This window comes from Triplophysa rosa, linkage group LG24, assembly GCF_024868665.1.
Source record: "Triplophysa rosa linkage group LG24, Trosa_1v2, whole genome shotgun sequence".
NCBI classification, from domain to species: Eukaryota; Metazoa; Chordata; class Actinopteri; order Cypriniformes; family Nemacheilidae; genus Triplophysa; species Triplophysa rosa.
The window spans coordinates 3,913,279-3,935,548 of NC_079913.1; the positions used below are offsets into that span (position 1 = coordinate 3,913,279).

The 22,270-nt window shown below is 40.8% G+C and overlaps 2 protein-coding genes across 4 annotated transcripts; both read right to left on the reverse strand.

Moving 5' to 3' along the window:
* Positions 1 to 7: 7 nt before the first annotated feature.
* scaf11 (SR-related CTD-associated factor 11) lies at positions 8 to 7,167 on the reverse strand. Of its 3 annotated transcripts, none has more exons than XM_057324729.1 (15): positions 6,964 to 7,167; positions 6,542 to 6,602; positions 5,956 to 6,089; positions 5,332 to 5,409; positions 5,177 to 5,256; positions 5,016 to 5,089; positions 4,705 to 4,739; positions 4,502 to 4,602; positions 4,275 to 4,391; positions 3,960 to 4,033; positions 1,595 to 3,862; positions 1,034 to 1,374; positions 783 to 956; positions 580 to 699; positions 8 to 505 (listed from the first exon to the last, which is right to left on the reverse strand). In XM_057324729.1, exons 2-15 carry the CDS (start codon positions 6,561 to 6,563, stop codon positions 401 to 403), a joined length of 3,723 nt encoding a protein of 1,240 aa, XP_057180712.1. In that variant the 5' UTR covers positions 6,564 to 6,602; positions 6,964 to 7,167; the 3' UTR covers positions 8 to 400. The 3 variants fall into 3 exon arrangements, with proteins under 3 accessions (XP_057180712.1, XP_057180713.1, XP_057180711.1); XM_057324730.1 differs by having other exon boundaries at positions 580 to 696; positions 783 to 959; XM_057324728.1 differs by having other exon boundaries at positions 783 to 959.
* Positions 7,168 to 7,665: 498 nt separating this feature from the next.
* Positions 7,666 to 15,556, reverse strand: slc38a2 (solute carrier family 38 member 2). Its single transcript, XM_057324544.1, has 16 exons — positions 15,247 to 15,556; positions 14,005 to 14,109; positions 13,830 to 13,914; positions 13,633 to 13,748; positions 12,647 to 12,720; positions 12,448 to 12,540; positions 12,291 to 12,366; positions 11,827 to 11,909; positions 11,682 to 11,740; positions 11,429 to 11,566; positions 11,271 to 11,350; positions 10,812 to 10,912; positions 10,101 to 10,225; positions 9,869 to 10,013; positions 9,683 to 9,780; positions 7,666 to 9,601 (listed from the first exon to the last, which is right to left on the reverse strand). The coding sequence occupies exons 2-16, from the start codon at positions 14,106 to 14,108 to the stop codon at positions 9,488 to 9,490; spliced, it is 1,491 nt and encodes a 496-aa protein (XP_057180527.1). The 5' UTR covers position 14,109; positions 15,247 to 15,556; the 3' UTR covers positions 7,666 to 9,487.
* Positions 15,557 to 22,270: the final 6,714 nt, after the last annotated feature.

The window sequence follows — 22,270 nt, forward strand, 5'->3', positions numbered from 1 at the left end:
AGAGAGAGAGAGAGAGAGAGAGAGAGAGAGAGAGAGAGAGAGAGAGAGAGAGAGAGAGAGAGAGAGAGAGAGAGAGAGAGAGAGAGAGAGGGCAGATCCAGTAGTACCACTTAAATCATTTGCTTTGATTACTCGTTCTCTTTGCTACTTTAAACTTAAAGGCAAATTGAAATTAAATGAACACCATTACAAACCCTTAACCCTCCCCATTTTACAGACCCCCCACACACCCATGAGACACAATCCAATAAAGGGCATTTGCACTATATCAAATCCAAATTAAACAAAATATGTAATCTCTAGAAAAATCTTCATTCTGGTTATGTAAATATGTTAAGAGCTCCAGTCAGTGACACCTGAAATTGCACTTGTGCATTCCGCAGAGCAGTGAGTCTCAGCTTTACTCGGATTTGTTTTTGCGAATGCGTTTGTATTTGTCCACGTACGCCTTCACCAGGTTGGACACCTTATCTGCATTCACCTCTCCACTCTTGCTGTGACACACCTGAGAGAAAAACACATTAATTTAAGATTATTTGAAAAACTACATTGAAATCATATTAAAATAGCAGAACGTACCTTTTCCACCGCTTTGCGTACAATCTCCTTATATTCCTCCTTGGTAATTTCATTCTTTTGATAATATGGCTTAATTGCGGCTTTGACCTCATTGATGGCGCGCTCCTGAATCTGCAACTTCTTTTTGAAAAGAGAATTATTTATAGTGTGACAGTTCACTGGTAGTTAGAAAAGCAGCTGTTTATTTAAAAGTGCACCCTGACCTTCTCTTTCTTTGAACTGTCAGCATGGGCTTTGCTGTGAGATGAAGGCTGGGGGGTGGTGGAGGATGGCTGAGCCACACTGAGGGTCCCTGCCGGTTGAGGCACGGCTGTACCTGCTTTTGTTGGCATAGGTTTGAAGGAAGCTTTGCCCGGGACTGAGAAATTAGGCATCACCTGCTGTAAAAAACACACATGTTATTTAAAACAATGCTCTGGTACTCGCAAGACACTTTAAACTGAGGTATAGCTACCTGAGATGTGTGGCTTTCAGCGGGCACAGTAGTGAATCCCCCCTGCTGCACAGGTGGAGGTGGTGGGGGTGGTGGTGGCAGACCCTGCACAGCGATGGACTGGACCTGAAGGAGAGGTCCGGCCGGGTGCAGAGGTCCTGTCGGGTGCAGATGAACTGGGACGGGAGGTGGCATGCTGAACTGAGCAGGCTGCAGGCCGGGAACTGGAGGTCTGGGTACCAGAGATGGCATGGGGTAACGTAAGACCCCCAGCATGCCAAGCTGAGGGGGCATCAGGGTGGGCAGGGGTTGGGGCACAGCCTCAGTTTGCAGGGGGGTGTTTGTCTGATTCTGAGGGGGATCTGAAATGTGACAGAAATGCCATTGTGTTATTTAATGTAAAACCTCCTAAAACATCACCATATCACTCTGTGAATAAAAAAATTTTTGCACACAAAAATCTCTCAAACACATGACCAGGTGATATTTTATCCCATAATATAAAAGATGCAATGTGAAAATTTAGCAAGATTCACTCTAGCTTACAAATATCAGTGATTCAATTTTGAGATGAAGACAGACCTTGTTTCGAGGGGCCTGATGCACTTTGCTCCTCCTCTTGTCTGTTCCAGACGTTGCCGGCACCTCCTCTGTCCCTGCGTGAGTAGTAGCTCTGCACATCAGCAGGAAGAGTTCGACGCACGGCCCAGCTCGATGCTGAAGACCACCCTGAACGATCCATTGGCATGTCAGAGCCCTCAGGCTCTTTTCTCTTTACTCCAGCTCGGTTCTCATTAAAGCGATTGTATGAATCTATGTTATTAGATGTCCCTGAGAAAGAATTACGTTGCCTCCAATTATCTGCCGGATCTCCCTGCTGGCTGGAAGACCAGTGTGCACCTCTGCCACGCCCGGCAGAACGCTGCCCCTGATCCATGTTCCAGCCACCTCGTGACCAGGACTCTGCAGGAGGATCGCTCGTGTTTTCTTCTCGTCTCGGCTCACGCCCTCTTGTATCAGCTTCCGCATAAGTCATCTCCCTCTCCCTCACCCAGTCTGGGTTCTCACTCCTGCCCCGGTCCGGCGACGCCTCATTGAAGTTGCCGTTGTTAGAAGAGATAGGCGCTCTCGCTGAGAAATGACTGGGCTTCTCTGAATCGTTCCACCAGTTGGAATTGCGAAAACCTTTCCCACCTCCTCTGCTCCGCCATCCGTCCCCACCCCATGATTCTCTCTTGTGAGGGGAGTGGCCAGTGTGGTCCACGTGCTCCTGAGATGGGCTCCTGCAGTTGGCCTGGTTTCTGGTTCTGGATCTTGAACGGCTGCGTCGCCTATGACTCCGCTCTTTACTACGACTGCGTTCTCTGCTACGACTGCGGTTGCGCTTACAGTCTTGCTTATCTTCATGTTGCTCGCGGCTACTTGACGTGGATCGGGTCGTGCTGCTTCGGTCTCGCGATCGAGATCTTGACCTGCGTGACCCTTCATTTCTAGACTCTCTGCTGGGAGACCAGGTGGTCGTAGGTGAGTGAAATCGAGACCTGCGTGCTCGTCCCTCCTTTTTGTCTAAGTCTTTTAGGTCTTTACAGGAATCAGTTTTGGGGTCAGGTGTAGGGTCTTGACTGGGAATTTGAGGCACGTTAGCATCTTTCTCAGCTGCAGCATTGACTTCATTCTCAGACGGAGGTGAATCACACTCCATGGGAATGAGGTCAGTGTTGTCTTGAGGGCTTCTTGCCTTGGTGTCCAAACACTCCGAGGTGGCATTCTCTTGTGTAACCAATGGGAGCAGTTGATCTGACGGATAGGTGCTCTGATCCTCGACAGGTGGAAGACTGGAGGACTCCTGCTTGAGATCTGCATCAGTATTCTCTGTTGTGATGTCAGACTCGTGTTTGAGATCAGTGATGATGTTTGAAGTGTCTGCTGAAAGCTCAGCTGTTGGTTCCACACTGACAGATTCATCATTTTGAGAAGCAGACTCAGGCTCCACACAGGAAAGAAGTACACCGTCTTCCTTTACTGGGGAAACATTCAACGGTTCTTCTTGGTTTTCATCACATTTTTCCACTATTGGTTTGTTTTCCAACATGTCACCTTGTGAAAGTGTCTGATTGTCTTCATGTTCATCAGTATTCATACTGACCTCTTCCTCAACTGTGTTTGTTTCTTCTTCATGTTGATTAACATCAGGGGAAATTTGTTCATTCTCATCACAACTGTTCTCATTCTCATCACAACTCTTCTCATTCTCATCACAACTCTTCTCATTCTCATCACAACTCTTCTCATTCTCACCACAACTCTTCTCATTCTCACCACAACTCTTCTCATTCTCACCACAACTCTTCTCATTCTCCTCCTCCATCTTCTGCTCTGGATCTGTTGGTTGGGGGTCACTGTTGGCCTGATGAGATCTCTGAGCTTCTTTTTGTTCCTGGTCTCCTTCGGTTTCCTCTGATTCTTCTTTCTTTGATACTGCTTCCTCCTCATGATTCTCAGGCTCTGCTTCCTGTTCCTCCTCCTCCTCATGTCTTTCCACCAGAGAGGTTTTCTTTGCACGACCTTTTGTTTTTGTCCTCTGATTGTTCTCTTGCGGGTCTCTGCTTGTAGACGCATGTGTATTGTTTGCCGTTTGTGGTGTAGTTGAATGGTTGGTGGAAGAGGACGCATCTGAATCTGTGGCCTGGGACTGTTCGCCTGCAGTATCCTCAGACTCGGTGCGAGTGTGCCGAGAGGAGCGTCTTGTCGCAACAGCTTGTGTTGGCTTTGCCGAGCTCTTTGAACCTCTGGTTCCCTTTCTCTCCTCACCTTTGGGACATGTGACGGCACAAACTCTGCCATAAGGAACTGAGGAACACAGAACAAATGACAAGTTATGTGAGGACTGTACGACCTTAGATTCAAACATATGTGTTGGTATTTTGAAAAGGTTTGGATCTCTCACCTGAGTGTTCTGAGAGCAGAAGATTAAGAGATGCAGAGGCAGCTGACAGGAGCAGGTGTGAATGCAGGGACACCCTAAATATAATCAGTAAGCAAACACTTACAAGCTTTAACATTTTTATTTAACTCATAGTATTGTTGAACGTTTGATTTTCTTTGTAATTTTGCATGGTAGTTCCTGTTGCCCAACTGGTAGAGCAAGACACAGTATTGGAGGGAATGCATGTGCTGATAAAACATACAGCTTTGAATGCACTGTTAATTGTTTTGGATGAAACTGTTGACAAAATCAGCATTTTTAAAACATGCTCCTCACCTTGGAAAACCTGTAGAGATGGCAGGTGAAAAGGCAGGTAACCACCGGGGTTTCCTCTCTAATCTGCTCCACTGGACATCATCCGGCAACTCCTCACAAACCTCAACAGATTCAGTTCTACAACAACAAACACAAAACTAACATGTACCAAACAGACACTGTTCCCCAGCAAATCAAAACACAGAGAACTAAATTCATGCAAAAGCATTGGGCCAGTGTGCGCTTACATGATATGAGTCACAGTACCGACCGACGCCCCCTGCCGGCTGGGCAGTGATGAGTGAACATGCTGAGAGCGCAGAAGAGCGCGGCAGGAGTCTCCGCTCATCTAAACGTGAAAAGAACAAGATTATACGTAAGGGCTTAACATTTTCTGTTTCACTGATTTTAGGAAGCAAACAGAGAAATAAAACTGAAGTGCAGGACTAACCTTTCTGTTTTTATGCACAAATTTGTCAGAGTCACCTGTTGAAGAGTTAAAAATCTTTCATTTGTAATTTTGTTAACTCTCTGGAAAGATCTACTTCAGCTGTTCTCTTGAACAAGATGTCCTTACAACCTCTCATCTTAAACTTTATCTAAACATATCAAAATGAGCACTGAGACCAAGAAGCTTTACATATATTTTACATTTATTAATTTAGAGAGAAGTTAAATTTTAACCTAGATCATACTAAAAACACTAACATAACCACTCACAATCACCTTAAACAAAACAATAACTGAGTCAATAATACATACATTTTCGAATGTGGCGTTTCTGTTTGCCATCAACTCTTTTCTCTTGCATTCTCTTGGTTTCTTCTGTCTTGTCCCTGCGAGTGACAAAAACAATTTCAGAAATATTCAGACAGAAGAGTGAGCTGTTAAATAAACTCGAGCACAAGTGTGATGGCACTTACACACAGACATGACACATCCTCTGAGCGTCCTGACCACTGCACATGTGCGGCTCTGACAGCTTGGACACTTTCACAGGAAGCTGAAACACAGAGAAGCTCAGTTTCATCAAGAGTCCTTCAAGACAGATATCCAGAACATCAGAAGGGCATCTGACCTTAATGCACAACTGCGAGAAGCCCTGCAGGTAGATCACACTGAAGGGTCTGCGGTCCACTGGGCAGGACTGGACCATCTGCATACCATAACACACAACATTACAAATCTAACACCTCTAATGTTCTTTACAGCTGGGTGGTATGACCACATTTGAGTTGAATTTCCAGAATAAATAAAGATAAAAGCTGCAGGATATTGAAGAAAAACGCAATATGCAACAACTTGCTAAATAATGCAATATGATAATACTTGCAGTTTGTCAAATCAATTTGAACTATATTACTTTATATCTAAAACTGTTTATTTAAATGAAAAATTATATAATAAATGTTTAACGTTCTTTCTGATCATAGATCTTCCACACATCAGAGCACATGTATGCCTGACTTTGTCTATACATAACTTTTAGAAGTATATGAAAGCATTCAGTTTTCACAAATCATTGCGATATGCAAAATTGCGATATTTGGATAATTCTGATATACTGTGCAGCCCCAATAAACAGATGTCAGGAAGGATATATACTGTCACCATGATCTGTAAACATTAATATCATGATATCACACTACCTGCTGTATGTGTATGTATGTTAGATTTGACCGCTATGTAGAGAAAACCTGACCTGCGCCCAGCGGAGAATACAGGCAGAGCAATAGACATGTGTGCAGCAGTCTGGTACCGCTCTATCTGCTCGTCTGGGTCGGTTCAGACAGATAGGACAGCGCTGGGCTGCCTCATCCTCCGAACTCTGTCCATCTGAAAACACATAAAAGTTACAAAAAAGAAAACAGAAAACATCCTGTTATTACTCAGGAGAAAAAAAACAGAATCAAACGAGAGTATAATTGTTGAAACAGAGTATGGAGGTGTAAAATGAATGTAGATTGTAGAGGTAAAATACTCTGGATTTGATGAGAAATGTTTGAGTTCATATTGAGATCAATAATATTGACTTTCGATCGCAGACTTGACAAATCTCTTCTGAAACTCTAATGACAAAGACATTTGTGAGATTTCTGACTCTTTTCTCACATGAAATATCTGAGATGGAGGTGAGACTTAAACAAAAGTTTCAATTTGGTCTCCATTTAATCTCACTGATGTCTAGGAGAAATAACTGAGCAATAAAGAAATCTCATCTGTACTTTTTCTTTCTTCTTTCTTTCTTTCTTTCTTATGGGAACAGATGAAAGACAAGCCCCACTCACCCTTTCCTGGCCCCTCTCGCATCTTTGGCCCCGGGTCACAGCTGCTCTGAGCCCAGATTCACTGTACCAACACATTCAAAGAAATATCAACATAACATTTTCAACTACATTTCAGACATTTGAAAATTACATAAATAATTTTGTAACTCTGTCACGGTAATTCAGTCGCTTTATTTACTCTCGAACAGCACAGCTGAAGTTTGAGTAGTTCATTAGCTGTCTGAGGTAACATAGGTGTTTATAACACTTTATACTCTATTAAAGTCAATCTCGTGTAGATAGTGTACAAAAGTATTACACAGAGACACATAATAAATGATCAGTAAACATGTTTACATGTGGTGTTTGTTAGTTTAGACTCTTGTTTATGAGTGTGACGCGGCTAGTAGTGTTAGCATCTGCTGTCATCCACACACACTCACCTCCGCGCGCTTCCCGCCACAGGCCTCAGGTCATATAAAAACACACGTTACGCTCCTCAGCGCAAAAACACGCACTTTTCGTGCACTTTCATGAGCGCTCGCGCGTGTATTAGCTGTAGATTTAAAGCCGTCCGGCCACATGTGGGTCAGAGGCTGCAGTTTCACCTCTTCACCGCGGGACGGCGCTGCAGCGGGGCATGCCGGGAGACTTCCTGCGTCATCACGCCGGGAATGAAGTTCACAGAAATAAAAGTCGGTCGAAGGGCTAATGCGAGTTCATGCTGCTGCAGCAGTGCTAATGTCATTTTTAAATCCTCTTGAGGCTTTTTTTTATAAGTTTTGTTGTTGGACAACTAAAATGTGTAACGGATTTGTTGTTTAAAACGAATTTGTATAGCAAATATTCCACAGACGAAAAATAACAACTATTAAAAGGGTTCGCATAAAATACAGTTTGTCCAAACTGATATAATTTTTTTAAATATTTGAAGCATCATAAAATGATTTACATGAATACAGTACGTATTTTAATTGTAAAATATTGTGTCCTATAATTGATAACATTATTTTCAGCAGTTGTTTAATTGTTTACGTGTCACGTAAAAAAGGTTATTCCCTTTAAACCTTGCATTTTTATTTTATGACTCATAAAACGGCCAAAACATCTCTTCCTTTACAATATACTTTTATTTAATTTAAATGATGATTTGAAAAAGGTCCTACAGCCTTACACGAACATTAAATATTGATTTTTTTGGGAGGATTTATACAATACATCGTGGGGTACAGTGTTTTGCTTCATAAAAAGTAGGCTAAATACAAACAAACAGTTATCCTGTCATTTTCCCATCAACACCTGGCCAATGAGTGAATAAATTAATACAGTAGATTTTATGTATGTTAATGAGTCTGCTTTTAGGGAATTTTGGAAGATACTTTTATATTGATAGAAAGGACAAGAAAATCATTAACATGACAATAGTTCATCTTTACAAATGAGAAATGACAGATGGATGGGTTATGGTGAACCTTTATTTGACATTAATTACATGATATACAGTGTTTCATTGAAACTAGAGCATGGCATTTGCAGGAATGGCCTCTTGTACATGAAGAGTGTTTCACCCCTCGCAGGTCTGAGTACAGTATTTTAGTAGTAGTGTAAAAGGTGTGTGTGTGCGTTTCGGGTCCGACCCAAGAGCTAAAACAAGCCAAGAGAAACACGGGCACGGCCGATCAGATATTGGGGGCCCTTTCCTTTGGCCTGACACACTGAGTAACATATGAGAACACTAGGGTTTTAAAGCCAGTTCATATTTCAAACATATTGAGCAAAATTGAAAAAACAATAAGCAACAGCAAATATACACTTCAATTTGTGCTATATACACATATGTACAATATATAAATATAGTAAAATAGATTAAATTACATAACATTGGTGTATTATCATAAATAACTGTTGGAGAGTAACAGGTTGGATGACACTTGAGGTTTTGGAAGCACATGAGGTGTGACCAGTGAAAACACAACCTCTCTCTCTCTCTCCCTCTCTCTTTCATTCAGGGAGTAAATCTAAGCTGCCGATGGCAAACACTGAAATGGTAAGTCAAATAAACCACTGAAAATGTTCATCCCTGTAAAGTCCAACATGAAACGGCCTTTATCCTGCCTGTGTAATGTGAAATTTCATTTTTTTAAAGACTGCAGCTGAAAATGACATTATTTGGCTAAAGATGAACTTGAAACATACAGTCCATGCAGCTTAGCTCAAAAGTAAAGCCGTTTTACATGTGAAGTTGCATTTTGAATATATTTGGACTTCAGAGACATTCAAAGGTTTTTCTCTTTTGCATATGGTTCACCGATCAAACCTGACAAGTGAATAAAATAATTACACAGGGCTGATTTTAACTTCGACCTAAAAGTACCAAACGCTCAGATTTTAAATATGTTTACAGTAAACTGGTGCAGTCGCTCTGCAACAAACAACTACAGATCAATATTTGTTCATTGGTAGATTTAAACAGCAGGTGACTCGCGTCAGACATTATAAACGTAAGAAACGTTCTCAAAGCACAGTGAAAATGTGCAAAAGGACATCTTCACAATCGCCGGAGGTTAAGTGCTCTTCCACATACAAACATCGATATATATGTTGCAGGTACAGACGGATGTTCAATGACGATCGTGAGATTAGTACGGTTTGGTCGAGAGTACGAGATGCTCAACCTGAAGGTGGCAAATATTTCACACTCTCGTGTGACGTACCACCAGAATTCAACTGTATCAAAACTACAACACGCAAAGAAAACAAAATCAAAGAATAAAGCACGACAATAAAAGTGGATTACCATCTGTGTGGTCTAACAGGATACTGTACAGAGTTCAGAACATTCTTTCAGAATGGTATGTTTGTTTTTGCTCCGCGCTGATAAAAGGAGCAGCTTCTCTAGTTTTTAAATCGCAGTTTTTGCGGTGTGGCTCCGCCCCATCTGCCTGTCCATCACGGTGGACACGCCCACTAGTGCCCATCACCGTGTTTCTCTGAAGCTCCGGCATTGTGGATCCAGTCCAGGATTATCAAAGTCATGCTGCCGATCATCACGAGAAAGCCCATGATCAGAAACAAAGTCGCCTGCGGGAAAGAAATGATTATATTAGCGTAATTTTCAGCCGTTTTCAGAGTTTAGATTTCATTATTTGCGTCTTGTCTTACCCCGATCTTCTGGACAGACTTCATAGGCTCTTTCTTCACCAGTTTGATGTAGAAGGCGGAGGGCAGGATGAAGATCAGCATAGCGGCAGCAGACGCACCTGCAGACGGACACAACATCTGGGTCACACACGCGCACACATATAGCTGTACACTCTATAGATGACATCACATCCTGTCTGCACCTACCAATGAATCCAAAAATGTCTCTGATGGTGGGGGCGAAGATGACCAGAATGTTGACGGAGACGAGGAGGGCAAGGGTAATGCCGATGTGCCGTGCCCAGCTGAAGTCTTTCGACGCGCCCATCAGCTGGTTGACGGAGGTACGAATCTAAAACACATGACAAGCTTTTGTTCAGCACGCTGTCGATTTAATTCTTCACATGATAAATCCGTGTAAATGAAGTGAAATACTCACAGGGAAAAGAACAACAGGTACAGTCAACGTGACAGCGATCAGAACAGCCAAACGCACGATCAGAAGCACCACGTCGAAGTGGTACACCTTGGAGTAAGTGTGCAAGAGCTCGGGCTCAACAGCCTCTGTAAAATACAACAAAATCATAACATTAGACTATTGCACAAACTAAAAACTAGTGATTTATTTAGTTATTACACACCGAGTATATTTCAAGAGTTAAAGGAGGTCAATTCATTCGTGCTCAAAACACTCTTTAAATTTACACTCTGTTGTTTATATTTATTTTATTTTGATTTTAGGAAGTCTTTTAAGTGGCGAGTTTGTATAAAAACACATTTCATCGTGTTGTAGTGCTGTTTGTTAAACATTTGACAAATAAAACTTTGCCCACAGCCCAGATAAAGCTGTCATCTCATCAAAATGTTTACTTTTCCTTCAGAGGAACACAAAGATTGAGAAATTTCTGTTATATAACGTTTTCCCATCTTCAAGGAAATCAAGCCAAAACAAACAGCTGAATGGTTCTCAGATTTATAACTGACCAATAAGAGCGCTTCATGGGACACACCTCCTGACAAACACACCCTCTCTACGAACTTTACCTGCATCATAGTATTTCTCAACCCTGTCCTGAAGTCTACCTCATCTAACACGGATTCAATGTGTGTGTGTGTGTGTGTGTGTGTGTGTGTGTGTTAAAATGCTCACCGTTGAAGGTCAGATATCCAAACAGAGCAGCCAGCAGATACATAACAAACATTCCCATGAATGACACATTTGCCACGTTCTGCATCTTCTTTCTGGAACGACTATGAACACAAACAGAACGAGTTTGTTTATATCTTTATCAAACATGTAACAAAAGGAAAAACATATTTCAATGACTGTCGCGCATGAAAAAATACAGCAGCATACTTGAGTATTTAGTAAAGTTCCTGGGTAATATAGTGTTTTTGAACCTTACCATAGTGTACATTAAGAACAATTTACCACTGCATTTTAGTAATCAAGTAAATTTAGTAAACAACTAGAAACGGACAGTTTACTATAGTAAATACTAAAGTATACTTAAAGTGACCTATTTACTGCAGTATTTGGTCATGTCTGGTGTTTGATCACTGAATATAAATATGTATGTGTACTGTGTTTTTTGTGGGTTTTACTCACTCTTTAAGTTCCTCGTACATGGGCAGAATAGCCGGGTGGCAGACAAATGCGAAGGTCAGAATGGGCACCGCATACACAGTCTGAGAAAAAACACCCGCCGTTAGACACACATGCAACTCAAATGAAAATCTGAGACATGCAAATGCAACTTCTCGTACCTGTGAGTTGAACACAAAGTATTTTGGTTTGCAGCTTGCGTCCTCTGTAGTGTTATGATGAGACACAGAGGCGTTCACTGTGATGTCAATGAAGTCTTCAGGCAGAGGACACGGGATCTGGAACTTCTTGTAGATCACCTGAAGAACAACACGACCCGTTAGACAAACAATGAGTGAAACATGAATTTAATTTGCATTTGCTGTAAACCAACCCCTCAGCCCGCATTAAACCAATCCGTGTCTTTGAACTCACCACAATGACGAAGAACACCATACACAACAAAGAGAAGCCACTCGTGTACCCGAGGTAACCTGAAACAAAATTCAAACCATGAGCATCACAACAAACCACATATCATTATCATGTTTAAAAATAATGACTTTTTGAGAACACGTACCCAAGTTTTTCAGTAGTGAGAGAGGTAAAATGATGACCACGGTGACGATCAGCACCAGATAATCTCCATTAGTGTACCATGAACTGCAAAACACAAAATAAAATCCCACATAAATGTGTTTTCAGGAAAATGGCACACATCTGTTCTCACACATCTTGTTTTCTACGTGTGTGGTATTTCGACTGTATACGAGGCCGTGTTTCATGTGGTTTGTGCCCTGAACTCCAAGTGGGGGTCTGAATCTTTGATGTCAGTGTTTGTTGTATTAGATCACTGGCACAAAACTCTAAATCGTGGTCTTTGAATCGGACTCGACCCCCCCCCCCCCGGCCGGACAGCTGTACAATGAAGCGCTCGCACTGTTCTGAGCACAGCTTCAAAACAAACCAGCACAACAACGACATGCATTCAGACCCCCTCACGACTTGTACTTCGTCTCCGAGTGTCACAATACAAAATCTCACCTATCATCTGCGTCCAGAAAGGCCTTGATGACGATCGGCAGTTCGTACTTCACGATGTAGAGGTAGCTCGCCATAGCTGGGGTTAGAACGGAGTTCATGTCATTTTAGTTCCTTAAACTAAACCAAAAAAACAGTTGTCAATTGAGTCTGCTTTTACCTCCAAAGTTCTGCATGGTGATGGAGCAAGAGGCCGCCAGTTTGCCAGGCATCCCGAAAGCTTTATACCCCAGCTGTTCATAAACCAGAGACCCTGGAGAGAGAGAGAGAGAGAGAGAGAGAGAGAGAGAGAGAGAGAGAGAGAGAGCATTAAAACTCATGCTATCACACTTAAAATAGAAACACAGTAAGACATTCACCTCCTTCATTGGCTGTTTTGAGCAGCAGGTGCACTGAATATAATGAAAAGATGGCAACAGCTACCAGCAAGATCCTACAGACACAGAAAACAAAAACGGAATTATTTAAAGTCCTCATAAACACGAGGACCGCTTCCAGTTCTAGCACAAAACATTCAAAGTCAATAATTCAATCATTTCGATAAAAGATAGGACCAAGAAAGTGACTTAGCCAATGTTAAGGTCATGTTAGTTACATGGACACTATCAGCATACGACTGATTTAGGGTCAGTTGTGGCCTAGTGGTTAGAGAGTTGGACTCGTAGCCAGAAGGTCGCTGGTTCAATTCTCAGTGCCACCTTACCCCCGTTTGCTCTGCAGTGATAACTGCCCACTGCACCCTACTTGTAAGTCGCTTTGGATAAAAGCGTCTGTCAAATTAATATGTACATACACACACACAGACGAGGAGAGTGACGATGGATTAGATGTGATTATATTCTCACACAGTCATTTGATCGGTCATCCGCTCACGTGAACCAGACTGAACCCTTCATAACCTGCCTGACCTTCAGTACATTTCCATCTCACATGCTCAACAGCATCACTATTGAATTCCTGCGTTAATCGCTTTCCCTCCAAATACCTCCAGACGGATTTCATGGAAAACCCAATACCTTTATATAACCGAGGAAACCCTGGCACGCTTGGCATGAGATTAATATACACACACACACACAAACACACACGCACAGCAGCTTTGTTTGTAAACACTAAGCAGACGTTTTTATAGTGTTCCTCTTTCAAAGCCAAAGTGACGATTGAGATTTACACAAGAGAATATGGGGCAAATTGCTGGACACATTAACAGTATTAAAGATTATAATCCGGTATGAACATGTGTACTAAAAGATCCTTAATTCTCTGCTTAAACTCTTTAAATAAACTAGGTGACATACAGAAAGATACTGTACATTTTTAAAACTCATTACATGTCAATACTCACACAAACAGTGCGATGCCAGTGTTGGCCATGGCATAAGAAAGCCCCAGTATCCCGCTTCCCATGATGGCATTGCCCAGATTAAACACTGACATTCCAAACGTCGCCGAGCCTTGACTCTAAACCAACAGGAAGAGATGGATTTAGACGGACATGTTCAAGAATCCGATTAAACTTCTCAGACCAGATGAACCACTTACATATTCATCTTCATATTTCTTCTTGCCAAGGTGATGATCAGCAAGGAAGTTCTGGCTTTCGGCATCAATGTCGCTGTACTGCAGACTGTAACCACATTAAATCACATTTAATTTCATATATCAGATGATTTATTGAATTACAGCGATTTACAGCAAACTTGTGTGCAGGATTTACCCGTTGAGAGGGACTTTGGTTGGAAAGTAGTCATTGCTGTTGGAGCTGCTACTGTCCATGTCTGGAGCATTGAAGTGATGCATCTCTGTAGGGGTTTTGTTCATTCTGTAACACAAACATTATTCTGCTTATTTTATAAGAATTAAGATGTTAGACATTGTAGTAAGGAACGCATAATTTCATTACTGTTTTTTTTATAATCTAGAAAGCGTAATGTGTTATGTACATTTACATAGTCTTTTTTTCTATCGCTGCTGTAGACTGACAACTGTCAATGCGCGCTCCCTTTACTAAATCACGCGCATATCCGTATGGATTAGCGAGTGCGGCCGCGCCTCAGCACCGCTGACGCGCATCAGTGTGTGGTCACGTGACCGGTCGGAGCGGAGTGGAAAATTACAAACCGGCACCTACAGCCGCACCGTCATCAACTATTAATACCGACCGATATCTCATCAGACCATACTTTTACATTCAGAACAAAATGATTCTTCATATATCTATAAACAAATATTAACTCTTGACTTTATTTATTTATAGACTTGCGTTTAAATCTACATCTTATCTGTATCTAAAACAGATCAGACTATAAAAATGAATAAAAACTTATTTCAGTTTATAAACCAGAAGAATAAATATATTAAGTCAAATAATGAAGAACGGATATAATCTTGAGGACCTGAAGAGAGATGCTCAGTGTTTCTAGCAGACGCCCACGCATTCCCCGGAGACATCAAACGAACATAAATAAATAAACAAATAAAAGACGCTAAATAACACTTTTCAGTATAATCTGCAGCCGGTTTACTATTGAAATATTTACAACCAATTATTTATTAACCATTAAGACTGAAACATATGTAATGTGTGTGATGAATTAATTATTCAATCTAAAGACTAAAGTGGAAATGTGCAGGCGGGATTTTCTATGATACGTGTATCATCTAATGCACGAGATCAAGTGAATCGGTAACAAATTTAACATTCTCACGTTCTGTTCTTTTCGAACGGATGTGTCTGAAATGAGATGATGAAACACCCATAGAGTCACGCCGAAAACATCGAACACATACGAGTCGAGACAGACAAAACCAAAAATTACAATACATAGATAAACAAATAAAGCCAATGTGAACAAATGTAAAATAAATGACATGAAATAAATACGAGTGTAATTTAGTTAAAACAGCAGCGTGACATCCGGAGAGACACGAATACTGCCGAACCGGCATGACATCTTACCTCGAGAATCAAACACAAATCCGTTTCTTCAGCTTCTGTGTGATCGGAAATGGCCAAAATCCTCCCAGCCGTGTGGAATTTTCCAGTGATCAATTACAGAAGTGATCAATTGATTTATCCTTCTTAATGTACCGGTATAAATAACTAAATATATATTATAAGGATCAAGCAAATAAACGAGAAATATAAATAATGTTGTAGTGCTAAACTCAACACTATTTCATGATAATATTTAAATGTTGAAGGTTAAAGCAGATGTCCTCTGGGCGCGTCCCTGAATCAGATTCTTCTGTCTGCTGCTGCTCAATGTCGGTTTATATTCACCGGCTGAGTTGCATCAGCCAGGGCACTCGTGGGTGGAGCCCAATGACGTGGATTGTATACAAACACAAGGAGTACAAACCCCAGACAAGAGAGAGAGAGACTGCTCACAGTCTTCCTTCTGTCCATTCAATTCTTCAAAAACTCTTTAATGTCTCAATTGTTTCCCCTGGACATCTGTCAGAGCAAATAGAGACTTTTGCTAAGTCTTCTGCCTTTCAGATTTCTTCTCTTTGCTTAAAAGACCTCCAAATCTTTACTTTCACACATTTGCCAGAGTTAGAGAATATGAACCTCACATCTCATCAAATATAGTCTAATGATGAAATGATCTGTACTATGAAGGACAAACATCTGAAAAATCATAGTTTATGTTGTTTAATCTCATTGCTGTCTAGAAAAAAGCCACTTTTGTGTTAAAAAAGATCATATTTGTGATATTTGTTCTAATTGGAGTAAGTCAGACTGAGACCACATAATGCTGAAAACACACAAAACTATATTAAGAAAAACTTCCAAAATGATGTTAGGTTTAAGTGTTGGTGAACTGAGCTCTGCTTTGGGTCATTGCAGACAAGAGCAACAAGTTCAGTTTGTTGTTTCTTTTCCTCTCAGCATAACTTAACCAAATCACTCGCCTGAGCACCTTCACACAGAAGTTCTATGGCACCCCCGATCGGCCAAATCCCCCGGTGGAGGCGGAGCTGGGCAGAACGGGACCTGGGCCGATAGCGGTTTACCCCTGGATTACAAACCACCGCATCCTCTAGGCTGAAGTTCGCAGCCGATGCCGCGCCGAGCACAAAGGAGCAAGGATATGGAATGTGTGACCTATTGAAACAGGCCATGGGGCCCCATGAACGCCTCAACTCCATAGGTAAGACTGGATCAACAAAAGCATTTTTCTGTCTCCACACAACAGACAGAGGAATCCTGGCTCGGCCTTTGAAACCGGTGGCATCCACCGAACGCATTGTCTTCATAAAGTCATGAGTTCAAGTAAAACCTTGAATGAAAGAAGATAATGTGCAAGATGTTCATGTACAGTAAATGTTCATAGCATTTGTACAGTAGAGAACAGCAGGTCAACAGACCGAGTGCGACTACAACAGGAAAGATGCCACAAATTGAGAAAAAGATTGAGATTATTGGAATTATTTCTGCATGAATGGTTTTTAAAGTATGTATAGCAAAGCAGTCCTCCTCACTGTGATCACAGATGGAATTAGAATTTGATGTTGGTATGCAATATTATGTTTTTTTCTAAACATAACAATATGTACATTAAACAAAAGAGTTGTGGAGTTTTTCCAGTCGAGCTGTGAAATATTCCAGGTTTTTTGCGAACGTGAGATGAGCATCGGTGTTTTTTTCTGCGTTAGCGTCCCATGAACACAGCTCTTGTGAATGTTTTTTTAATGTTATACTGGTGCACACTAATGTTCTCATGTGTCGGGAGATCAGCGCGGATCTTTATCTCTCACCCTGTGCTTCTCTGTCATTTGTTTGAGTATTTTACAGTAGGACGTCCAGTCCTGTGGAGAGGTACAATGGGGCTGAATTTCTACCTCTGGTTAAACTATCTGACTGACTGTTTACTAAAAGAGGCCCAAGTATACTAATCCTTTTGTAAACCCTTCTGATTTTTGCACTCGCTCACCTCTTCAGATCAGACTCGGAGCAGAACGCTGTTGTAAAGAATCTCTGTAAAAATGAGTTTTTAATATTTAGTCTTTTTTGGTAGTTTACTGGCTGTTAATGAATAATGTTATCCATCACACGTCAGTTCCTGGACAGAATATGTGAGGCTGACATGTAAATGTATGTGAATGTAAGTCATGTTTATTTCTTCTGCTTTCCAAGGATTGAAGCTTTAATGCTGTCAACGTTGTCTATTTTACACATTAGGGCAGCGAATGGCTTGGAATTCCTTCCAGGTAAAGTTTAAACATCGAGATGACAAGAAAATGAAAACGATTCTTGAGAATGTGTGTGGATTTCCTGAGCACAGGGGTCCGTGAGACAGAAGACGGGCCGCTGGTCTCCTGCAGAGCAGGTCAAAGGTCGGCTCATCTTCCCCGCCGCTAACCCTTATATAATAATTGTATCCGCCGTATTAAACAAACAGCCACCTGCTGTCTGCACTCATGAGAACTTGTGGAGCAACACAAACAACAACAGCAAAATGCCCACCTGCCATAGGTGGATATGCATCACTGCGGCCACTTCAGTATATTTTAGTAACGTTTGATCTGTCGGATCTTGATCTATTATGAAATGTGAAAAGATGTGACAGGTAAATGTATATGCTATTCAGACCACAGATGCAGAGAAAATTATTTTACAAAAAAAATGCCCAAACGGCCAATCTCATGTTTATAAGAAAAAAGTCACAGTTCACCAAAAAATAAAATGTCTGTCATCATTTATTCCCCGTTTGTAGATCTGTATGTGACTCTTTCCTCTGTGAAACACAACAGAAGATATTTTGAGGAATGTCTCAGTGGTTTTGGGTTCATATAATGGAAGTCGGTGGGGTTCAGTGTTGTTTGGTTATCAACTTTCTTCAAAATATCTTCTTTTGTGTTCTGTAAAAGAAAGAAACTCATACAGGTTTGACATGACATGAGGGTGAGTATATGATACTAGAAGTTTTGTTTTTGGGTCAACTATCCCTTTCATGTCTGTGTGTGTTGAAATGTTTGGGATGTGGAGAGCTCATGTACTCACAACTGATCCATCAGACTGGAAAGCAAACACTTCATACAGACGGGAAGTGAAACTCACATCTGCATGTCAAGTGGCACAAATGCATTTCAAACTCAACTGCTTGTTTTACTGATGTACGCTTCTGTATGGTGTAAATCTGAACATATTCTAGCTGTGTTAGAGATAAAGAAACCCAGAGGAAAAAATTGATTACTCCGATGTTTCTCTTTCACAACTCAGGAGATTTGATGTAGTTGTGTTTCATTTAAGTTTCTTTCTCCAAAAAATGAAAAAAAAGAGAGAATCAAATGAGAGTGTAATTGTTGAAACACACGAAGGTGTAAAATGAATGTAAATTGTGGAAGTAAAATAATCTGGATTTGAGTAAATTTGATGAGAAATGTTTGAGTTCATATTCAGATCTTCAATAATATTGACTTTGAGCTTTGAGCTCAGTTTGACACATCTGTGTCAGTTTGATCTCTTCTGTAACTCTAATGACATTTCTGACATTTCTGACTTTTTCTCAGGAGAAATATCTGAGACGTTTACATTTGCTGTCATTGATGTTTAGAAGAATGAATTGAGATATCAAAGAGATCTCATGTGTGCGTTCTCTGTCTCGTGGGCACATCGTGTAAGGTGGGTTTGCTCTTTTGGTCAGGATGTACCCACAATAAGCCATGAAATGAGCTGAAAGAATTTTCCAGATGAATGGTGGTAGATGAGAAGAATATGGGCATCTTTTTGATATGAATCTTTATGCCTGTAATCCTATTACAGATTAAGAGCTAGTTTCAGCTCTGAATTCATTCTTGGACCACAGGGCAGCAGTAGCCCGGGCCACCGACACCAACACACGCCAACAAAACTTTCCATTAATATTGTGAAATATTGTGGCCCGGATCTAAAGCGCACGAACCCGCTGACTTCTGGTGAGGGATGGAGTTAAAGAAAGAGCCGGGCCGGGCAGACCGGGTGTCGTTGTTAAACTGATGTTTTCCTCACTATGTCATCAGAATATCCTGAGATGATTGTATAACAGCGATTGAGCTCCATCACAGTGCCAAGAGTTTACAGAATGTTCACTACTGTCAGTATTGTTCACAAACACGAATAAGTGAAATAAAAATGCTGTTTTATTTCCGGTGTTGTGCAGATCTGTCTCCAGGGGGTGAGGAGAGAGGAAACTGATGCCCCAAACAAGAGCCCTCAGACAGGAAGAACAACACATGCCAAAGCCGTGTCTCATCCTGTACCACTGTACCATTACATCATCATATTGACTGACCCTCATTAACATTCACTTCACTTCATAAACTCCAGAGACTAAAACAAATCAGACTTTTTCATATCTCAATATTCCAAGACTGCAAAGCAACCCATAAGATATTTCTACGGAGAAAAATGCCAGGAATGTCTCTGTCATTAGAGAGATTCATCAAACCTTTTTATTACATTTTTTCCTGAACAGCATGAAAACATTGGAGGCACTTCTATATAGTTGATTTAATGTAGGAACACCGTGTTGTCTGAACTGAAAGCTACACAGTGTGTTTGATCTAAAACTTGCATTGGTCATTTATCTTCATGTGTGTGAGATACAGGCGGAAGGTCACAACGTAATTGTGAGCTCGTACAGGCCCAGGTGCATACTGTAGATAAACCACAACGTTTGGTTTTCATCAGAATCACATGACATCGTGTCTCAGTCTTCCTGATGCATTTGGGAAATTTCCACTGCTTTGCTTTTCTCAAGGTTACATCCAACAAGCATCTTTTGTTTTCATAATTCTGCGAAGCCTTTACTGTCCTAAAGGATAGATAACGTTACTGTCCTGTAATCTGCGTAAATGTCTGAAAACCTCCCACGCCACACGATAAGCCTATTATACAGGACGGCAGATTAATGTTCAATGAGGCCAAAGACTTCAGGTCAGGCCTTGATCAAACACTCACGCCGGCTTTAAGTGACTGCTCGGGTCACAGTTCTGTGTATCTCACCCCGAGAATGTGACTCTCACCTACAAGAGCTCAACCAAACATTTATACACACCAGCACATGTAACTTGACAAATCAAGATATTAGAGAGATCTCACGGGTGCTGTTACTCAGACTCATTTGATAAAATTCTTAGAAATTAAACGTCAGTGCACAATGTTTGTGTTACAGATATGAAGGATTTTAACACCATGAGGCCTATTGAGCAGACATGTTTAATGTCTTTGAAATATTTCACATTAATGGACAACATGCCTCAATCAAATCATGTTGGGGTGTTTATAGCACGTCAAATGAAAGTCCATTTGTAATTTTGGGTGTGCTGCATCTTGGACTGAGAGATTTTCACACAGTTCTGTTTTTGATGGATTTCTGTAGCTGAACAAAGATTTAATTACAGCAGTAATTGTCTGTTCTGGTACAGTTAATGTTTGCAGAAGAACACTCGGTGATGGTCTTCAGTGTGATGAGATGCCACGACGATCATTCGAGTACACCATGTGCCACCGCGTTAACCACAAACCAAAACAAATATCACACACCGTACATCACACGACTGCTGTGAGCGCGCCGAGGAGCTTAAACTGAGCTTCACATCCACATGAATGATGCTGTAATGTTGCATTAGACTGTAAGCTGTTTGATTGATGCGTTTCATGCACGGGCGCTAAGTGAGATGCCTGATCATCGACCTCATGTGTGAGTTATTAAAATCATTATGTCATGAGAGAATAGAGAGCGAGGAGTGAAACACAGAGAGGTGTGAGGTCAGAGGTCACACATCATTTCTGAATGTTCTGTGTTTCCATAAGAAAGATGAGATTTTTGCAATATCTCAATTATTTCTCAATGAGTCTCATCTGCGTCTCAGATGTTTCTCCTGAGAAAAAGAGTCAGAAATCTGACAAATGTCTCTGTCATTAGAGTTTGAGAAGATATGTAAACAATGTGTCAAACTGAGCTCAGATTTGTCAAGTCTGCAATCAAAAGTCAATATTTTTGAAGAGCTCATTATGAACTCAAACATTTCTCACCACATTTACTCAAATCCAGATTATTTGACCTCTACAATCCACATTCATTTACGCCTCCATACTCTTCATGTCTTTATAACAATTACTGTACACTCATTTCTTAATCTTTTTATTTTTCCTAAGTGATTTTAGAAGAGATATCTGAGAGTAAGTCGAGACTTAAATGAAACACAACTGAGAACCTAAATCAAATCTACTGAGCTATAAAAGAGCATCATCTGATCGCACATATTCCTTTGGGAAGGTTTGTTTAGATAACATGAGTGATAGTTTAAGTTTCTAATATCAAACAGCAGTGAATGTAAACCGTGTCAAGCGCTCGGCTTCATTCAGAAACTCCTGAGTCAGTGTGACGCAGCATCTGCTGGTCATGTGACTGCTGTTCCTATAGGTGAGGTTTACATGAGATTATACTTACATCACTATAAACAACAGAAGACGCGTGTGTGTGTGTGTTTCGCAGCGTGTAAAGGTTTAGTTATATTTGTAAGAGCTAAATGTCCTCACTCACATAAAAAGATGATCTAATATTTTTTTCTGGTCCACAAAATGACGAGGTTCATAAATTAGCCTCATCATTTTTGTCTTTGAATCTGATGCTGTGCATGTGTCTGTGAGGTTTAGGTAATATAAAAATAAGCACGATATAAAATCAATATAAGTCTATGAAATTACCTCACATATGTACACTGTAAAAAGAATACTGTGAAATTTACAGCAACTTGCTAGCAGCAATTGGCAAGTAAGTTGCTGTAAAACATTCCACAGTATGCTGATTGTAAGTTTAATCACAGTAACTATTAAATACTGTAATTTTCACAGTTCTGTAATTGCAATTAGAGTATTAGAATGCTGTGTTCTTTATCACAGCAATTATTATACTAGTGTAACATGCATTACTGCATTAATTTTTGTGTACTGTGAAATAAAGACACCACTTTTACCACAAAAATGACAT